This window comes from Lathyrus oleraceus, chromosome 3, assembly GCF_024323335.1.
Source record: "Lathyrus oleraceus cultivar Zhongwan6 chromosome 3, CAAS_Psat_ZW6_1.0, whole genome shotgun sequence".
Taxonomy (NCBI): Eukaryota; Viridiplantae; Streptophyta; class Magnoliopsida; order Fabales; family Fabaceae; genus Lathyrus; species Lathyrus oleraceus.
In genome coordinates this window covers 391109161-391117439 of record NC_066581.1, presented here as the reverse complement: position 1 = coordinate 391117439, position 8279 = coordinate 391109161, and the positions used below count along the sequence as shown (strand labels likewise).

Sequence of the window (8279 nt, the reverse complement as noted above, 5' to 3'; positions counted from 1 at the left end):
GAGTTTGTGGTGAATGTCAGATTGGAAAGCAGACAAAGATGTCACATCAGAAGATCAAACATGACACCACATCTAGAGTGCTGAAACTTCTCCACATGAACTTAATGGGACCTATGCAGGTGGAAAGTCTTGGTGGGAAAAGGTATGCTTATGTTGTAGTGGACGACTTCTCTAGATATACCTGGGTGAATTTTATAAGGGAAAAATATGATGTGTTTGATGTGTTCAAAGATCTTTGCTAAAGACTTCAAAGAGAAAGAGAGAGTCATGTTATCAGAATCAGAAGTGATCATGGGAAAGAATTTGAGAACAGTAAATTTGCTGAATTCTATTCATCTGAAGGAATTGGTCATGAGTTCTCTTCTCCCATTACCCCTCAGCAAAATGGTATGGTGGAAAGGAAGAATAGAACTCTCCAAGAATCTGCTAGAGCTATGATTCATGCTAAGAAGTTGCCTTACCACTTCTGGGTCGAAGCTATGAACACGGCCTGTTATGTTCATAACAGAGTAACCTTGAGGAAAGGGACCCCAACCACTTTATATGAAGTCTGGAAGGGAAGAATACCTACTTTCAAATACTTCCATGTGTTTGGTAGTAAATGTTATATCCTGGCTGATCGTGAACAAAGAAGCAAAATAGACCCCAAGAGTGATGAAGGAATATTTATGGGCTACTCAACAAACAGCAGAGCCTTTAGAGTTTTTAATTCCAGAACAAAAGTTATGATGGAATCTATCAATGTTGTTATTGATGATCAAGAGACTGATGTCACAGATGATGTTGAAACATTTCTGAATGATGTCCCAGCTGATCTCCTGGACAAAAGTAATGAGAGTGAGTCCACTCGAGTTGAACATGAAGCTGATAAAGTTAATAAGGGACCCTCTATCAGAATTCAGAAGGATCATCCTAAAGATCTCATTATAGGAGACCCAAATAAAGGGGTCACCACTAGATCCAGGGAAATGATATCACAGGCCTTGTTTTTGTCCAAGATTGAGCCTAAGAATGTCAAAGAATCCTTAACTGATGAATTCTGGATCAATGGCATGCAGGAAGAGTTAGGCCAATTCAAGAGAAATGAAGTGTGGGAATTGGTTCCAAGACCTGAAGGAATAAATGTTATTGGTACAAAGTGGGTTTACAAGAATAAATCTAATGAAAAAGGTGTGGTTACTAAAAATAAAGCAAGATTGGTAGCACAAGGATACACTCAAGTTGAACGAGTTGACTTTGATGAAACATTTGCTCATGTAGCTCGCCTGGAGTCCATTAGATTATTTCTAGGAGTGGCATGTATTCTGAAGTTTAAACTGTTCCAAATGGATGTGAAAAGTGCCTTCTTAAATGGCTACTTAAATGAGGAAGTGTATGTTGAACAACCTAAGGGGTTCACAGACCCAAATCTTCCAAAGTGAAATTCTGGTATCAGATATGAGATGTCGAAGGTAATGTCACGACACTAATATCTGAACAATACAAGCAGGATAAAAGATAAAGAACAGTAATACAAGAAACACAAGCAATTGTTAACCCAGTTCGGTGCAAACTCACCTACGTCTGGGGGCTACCAAGCTAGGAAGGAAAATCACTAAATAGAATCAGTTCAAAGACTCTTAGTAAACAACTTCAAGTTACAGTTTTTTCACCTAATCTCTACCCATGTGACTTCTACCTAAGAACTCTTAGATATGAGATCCTACTCACTCCCCCTCAATCACAGCAGTGATATAAAACAAGAATTACAATGAAAAGAAGACACTCTTCAAAGACACATACTTGATCTTACTTAAAAGCTTCAATCAACTAAACACACACTCATGCTTAAAAGCTTAGAGTGGCAAATTACAACTCAAATATCAGACCAATTCAATCATCTATGGATGAATTGAATGGCTTATAATTCACACGACCACACAAGACTAAAACCCTTATTCTCTCTCAATATTTCGTTCGTTATTTCTTGTGTATAAAATCAGGTTTTCCATGTCCTTTTTATAAAAGCATTTGGCTGGGCTTGGACATCATAAAACCCTAAAACTATTTTCCATTCACATCTTCTCATGACAGTTGATTAGATCTCTTTGGAAAATAAGTTAATCTCATTGTAATTATTGATTGATAGCGTGTTCAATCATCTCATCAATCATACACAGATTGGCATTAAAAACGCAATCACGTAATACATAACATTCAGACTGAATGTTCTGTATACAGATGTCATGACATCGGGTCTGACATCTCAGTAAAAATCCTGCATAATCACATTTTAAACATCCAGCAAGTACAAGTTATCTTATGTCAAGATAACATATGTGACAACTTGTGAACACTCTAGGTTTTACCAAAATTGCTGCCAACACAAGAACCAACACAAAGCATGTGTATAAATTGAGGAAAGCTCTCTATGGGTTGAAACAAGCTCCTAGAGCTTGGTATGAGAGACTCACAATGTTTTTAATTGACAATGGATACAAGAAGGGAGGCATTGATAAGACTTGATTTGTCAAAGATGAAGGAGGAAAGCTCATGGTGGCTCAGATATATGTGGATGATATTGTGTTTGGTGGGATGTCAAGTAAGATGGTTCAACATTTTGTTGAGCAAATGCAGTCTGACTTTGAAATGGGCCTTGTTGGAGAACTAACCTATTTTCTTGGCCTGCAAGTCAAGCAAATGGAAGATTCTATCTTTCTATCTCAAAGTAAATATGCAAAAATATTGTTAAGAAGTTTGGCATGGAGAATGCAAGCCATAAGAGGACACCTTCTCCTACTCATCTGAAAGTGTCTAAAGATGAAAATGGTGTCAGTATGGATCAAAGTCTCTACAGAAGCATGATAGGGAGTTTGTTATATCTCACAGCAAGCAGATCTGACATTGCTTTTGTTGTAGGTGTATGTGCTAGATATCAAGCTGAACCAAAGGTGAGCCACATAAACCAAGTGAAAAGGATCCTGAAATATGTCAATGGCACTAGTAACTATGGGATACTATACACTCATGGATCTGAATCCGTGTTGTCTAGATATTATGATGTTGATTGGGCTGGAAGTGCTGATGATAGGAAAAGCACATCAGGAGGATGCTTCTTCTTGAGGAACAATTTAATATCATGGTTTAGTAAGAAGCAAAATTGTGTGTCTCTGTCTACTGCTGAAGCTGAATACATAGCAGCTGGAAGTAGTTGTTCTCAACTGGTCTGGATGAAACAAATGCTGACTGAATACAATGTCACGCAAGATATCATGACATTGTACTGTGACAACCTGAGTGCTATAAACATTTCTAAGAATCCTATTCAGCACAGCAGGACAAAACATATTGATATCCGTCACCATTTTATTAGAGAACTCGTGGAGGATAAGATTGTAGCCTTAGAGCATGTTGCTACTGAGATGCAGTTAGCTGATATTTTTACAAAGGCATTGGATGCAAATCAGTTTGAAGGCCTGAGAGGAAAATTAGGGCTTTGCATTTATGAAGACTTGTAGCAATTAATATGGAGTGGGAAAAGTAAGAAAAGTAGTGTCTATGTGGCTAAAATAAAGCGCCCCCATTATGGTAAATCATCACCTAGTTTTGGAAATACCATCTATTACCTTTTCACACGTAACCCCCACAACCTCACTACCTACTCCAACTCTTCCAACTTCCTGCTTCTTCCTCACACTCCTCTGATAGGGCAACTGCAATTTTTCCACATAAACGTCAAAATGTCACAACATCAAACTACTTCTACTTCAAAAACTACTAAGTCCACTCAAAAGGTTAGCGCTCCTTCCATGGACTTTCACGATGATGAGATTCTGGATGTGGTTCCTCTATCAGTCATTCCCTGCGAGGCCCTTGATTTGAACCATCCCATGGATGCATCAACTTCTGCATGCCCCAATCAAGGTAACATCTCTAGTATCCCTTCTAACTCAACTCATGCCACTAGTTCTAAGGAAGATATACACCACACTGATCGTGTCATAAGAAACCTAGTCACTAGAATCCTTAATGAAGGACATTCTATGAAGGGAGTCTCTACTCCCCTGTTTAAAATGTACCTCTCTCCTGAGGTTGAACAACATAGTGAGAAGAATGATGATTCCTCCAGTTCTGAGAAGGACATGGCTGCTAAAGGTTCGTGCTCCCTAGGGCAAACTGTGTCTGGTAAAGGAAAATTTGTGGCATCTAAAACTGCCAATGCTTCCCATTCTGAGAAGCATGATGTTGCAAACGATGTAATTTACCTAGAGGATGATAGGTCTGATGATCAAGAGGATAGCTTACTTCATCACTTAAAGTCAAGTGTGGCTAAGCGTATGAAGAATAGAAAAGGAAGATTTGTGGCTGAACTGATGTCAGCTAGAATAGCTAAGAAGGTTGCTGGTGTTGGTCCTTCAAAATCTTGGAGCAAGGTTGAAGTGAAGAAGAGGAAGGTTAGAGAAGTTTCTGAGTATGAAGAGGATATCGAGGAAGATGTCCCTGACATCTCTCCTGTGAAGAAGTCCCCTATGAAAGTTGTTGCTGTGCATTTGGATAATATTTCTTTCCATCTTGAGGATGGAGCTGCCAAATGGAAATTTGTGATTCAAAGAAGGGTGGTTGTGGAAAGGGAGTTAGGAAAGGATGATGTTAAAGTCAAGGAGGTCATGGAACTGATAAAGACTGTTGGGTTAATGAAGACGGTGTTTGGGTTCTCTCAGTGCTATGAGGGTTTAGTTAAGGAATTCATTGTCAACATTCCTGAGGATATTGCTGATAAGAACAACAAGGAATTTTGCAAAGTGTTTGTGACAGGTAAGTGTATCACATTCTCTCCCACTGTCTTTAACAATTTTCTGGGAAGAAGAGTTGAGGGTGCATGTGAATTGGAAGCTACAGACAATGAGGTCTGTAGAGAAATTACAGCAAGGCAGGTGAAAGGGTGGCCTATTAAAAAGCATCTTCCTGCTGGGAAGTTGACTGTCAAGTATGCAATATTGCATAAAATAGGAGCTGCAAATTGGGTGCCTACCAACCACATTTCCAAAATTGCTAATACCCTTGGAAGATTTATTTTTGCTGTTGGAACCAAAATGAATTTTGACAAATTATGAAGCATGCATCTACTAATGCAGTTAAGCTGCCTATTGCCTTTCCCTCTATGATTTGTGGGATTATCCTGAATCAACACCCTGGTATTCTGAGTTCTAATGACTTACCAAGTAGAAGAAAACCTGCTTTGTCAATGCATTGTAAACCGTTTGAAGGCAGTCATGTCGAAGTCATTGTCATGACATCTGCTATGAAAAAGCCAACCTCAAAAGTTTGAACTATTGCTGAGCTGAAGGAGACTTGTAAAGAGCTGGGTGAAGGGATAAGGGTAGCAACAGCTAGGAAAGAATCGTTGGAAGCCCTGATTGCAAGCTTGGAGCAAGTTGAAGGTGAGAATATTGAACATGCTAAGGAAGCTGAAGCCCACACCTCTAGTGAGAGGTCTGCAAATAATGATGAGACAAGTGGCAATTTTGTTTCTGATGCTGATGAAGCTGCAAGCTCAAGCTCCCCTGATTAGCTCCTTTGACTTTAGTCCCTAGTCATGTGATGGTGTTTATTGATGTGATGGTTTTTGTTGCTATTTTGATGGATTTTCTTGATTTTGGCTATTATGTTTTGTTGTATTCATGTTTTGTTGGTTTGTATCTCAGCTTGCTTACAGCTGAATATGTACTTGGTTTGCAACCCTTAACTTTTGACATTTTGGTTTATGACTGAATAGACATTTATTTTGTCTCTTTGGTCTCTTTTGGCTAAAAAGGGGGAGAAGTAGCTATAGCTATAAATGATGTTCGATGTTTGATACAAAGAGGGAGAGGAGGGGGAAGTGTTCTCTCTGTGTGAAGCAGATTGGTGCTTGGTGTGGACTAGCTGAAGGGGTGGTGTGTTGTGTTCTGAGCACAAGCGCATGTGTGTTTACTAGTTGCTATTTTTGCTAGCAATGTGTGTATGTTTACTTCTGTTGCTGCTGAACAGATACTTTGATTGATTTTTTGTGAACATATGATCTATTGTATGTTTTAGCCAAAATTTGCCAAATGGGGAGTTCGTTGGTTCTTTGTGTTGGCATCAATTTTGGTAAAACTTAGTGTTATCACAAGTTGTCACGCGTGTTGTCTTGACATGTGATATCAGCGTCCTGCGGGATGGTTAAATATGGTTGTGCATGATTTAGCTAAGATGTCAGACCCGGTGTTAAGACATGTGTATACAGAACATTCAATCTGAATGTTATGTATCTTAATATTGCGCTTTGCATTCAAAATTGTGTGTGATTATGTGGAGATTGAATGCGCTATTCAAGGAGTAAATTGATTTAAAACAAGATTGTTCTTTTTTCCAATAAGGGATGATTAGCTGTTGTTTCTTAGAAGATACGCAAGGAAAATAGAATTAGGGTTTTATGTTGCCCAACCCCATTCAAAAGCTTTTATTTAAAGGCCATGTAAAACCTAGTTTAAACACACAAGAGACGAACGATAAAGAGAGAGAGTTTTAGGGTTTTATCCTTGTGTGAGCTTGTGTATTGTGAGCCATTCATTCATCTTATTGATGTTTGAATTGGACTGACTTTTGTGTTGTAATCTGTCCACTCTAAGCTTTGAAGCATGAGTGTTTGTTTACTTGGTTGAAGCTTTTAATCAAGATCAAGTATGTGTCCTTGAAGAGTGTCTTCTTTCTTTGTAATATTTGTTTTTATATCACTACTGTGATTGAGGGGGAGTGAGTAGGGTCTCATATCTAAGAGTTCTTAGATAGAAGTCACACGGGTAGAGATTAGGTGAAAAGATTGTAACTTGAAGTTGTTTACTGGGAGTCTTTGAACTAATTTTGTTTAGCGGATTTCCTTCCTGGCTTGGTAGCCCCTAGACGTAGGTGAGTTTGCACCGAACTGGGTTAACAATTGCTTGTGTCGCTTGTTCAATTGTTTCTTTGTTTTTATCCTGTTTATATTTTAGTTGTTGTTTAGATATTAGTGTCGTGACATTACCTTTGACATCTCATATCTGATACCAGAATTTCAATAAATTTTTATTAAAAATGGTTAAATTCAAAATATTTATAAATATTTTACAAAAATTATTATTTTAAAGTAAAATAACAATAAAAAAATCAATCAACATCAGCATCCTCATCATCATCCATAACTTCGTCCACGTCATCATCATCATCCACATCACCCCATTGAATTATTTGTTTGATTCCCTCGTTGTGAGAATAATTTGTCATTATTTTCTCCATCTCAATTTGTCTCTTCTTCACTTCCACCATTCGGGCATTTATCGCCGCCTCACGTTCTGTCGCCTCGCGTCTCGCCTCAGTTAACGCCAATTGTCGCACTATTTTCATCATTCGGGGTGTCAATTGTTGTGGATGTGACTTTCCTTCCCCATCAGCAACTCTTTCAACTAATGTTCTATTCCCTAGTCTGTAGTTTTTGGCCAAAGATCCAACACCAAATAAACACCGTTAGGCCCTCTCCCGCTAATTACTAAATTCTAAAAATAAAGATCCACACGATGACCAATTGAGTTTGAACCTATTGGATTATACTGAGGATTTTGAACTAAAAATTCTGCGAGCAATGTGTCATAGTCCTTCTACACATACTAGAAAAAAATTTAGGGACCTCAATATATGATCAATTTACTGGACATACGTCAAGATGTAAATTATGCTGAAAAATACTCGTTTCTTCATAATTTCTTCCTGATTTCTTGGCTTTGCATTGTTTCTTCATACTTCTTCATATGTAGCTCATCTTTAACTTGGAATTTCATTGAATTCATCGCAAATACTCATAAAAATAATGTAATGATAAACTGTCATGATCGATCTAAACATGTTATGTGTCGACCTAAGGACATTGTGTGTCGACACATAGAAGATGACAACTTTGTTTTTGAACAACATTCAGTATGTGTCGACCTATGGCTTAGATGTGTTGACATATAACCTTGTTTTTCACATAAAAACATAAATTTGACTTGTAAAAATGTTTTTAACCTGATTTTAAGTACCCTAAGATGAAAATGAACATCTCGACATAGAGGATAAGATCCAAATTACGCAAATACTAAGTGTCTTGGTTTTGACATCATTCAAGACATTTATAAGAGGACAATGAACTCACACCTTTTGATGTGTGAGACCAAGAGCAGTGGCAACCAAAATAAATGACCTCAAGAAAAATTAACGTACACATAAAATAATGTTAGCGACCACTTGAGTAAGAAACAGATAAA

General features: G+C 37.9%; 1 protein-coding gene across 1 annotated transcript; it reads left to right on the top strand.

The window, feature by feature from the left end:
* The first annotated feature begins 4052 nt into the window (after positions 1-4052).
* Positions 4053-5308, top strand: LOC127131410 (uncharacterized). Its single transcript, XM_051060335.1, has 2 exons — positions 4053-4794; positions 5115-5308. Exons 1-2 carry the CDS (start codon positions 4053-4055, stop codon positions 5306-5308), a joined length of 936 nt encoding a protein of 311 aa, XP_050916292.1.
* The last annotated feature ends 2971 nt before the right edge of the window (positions 5309-8279 follow it).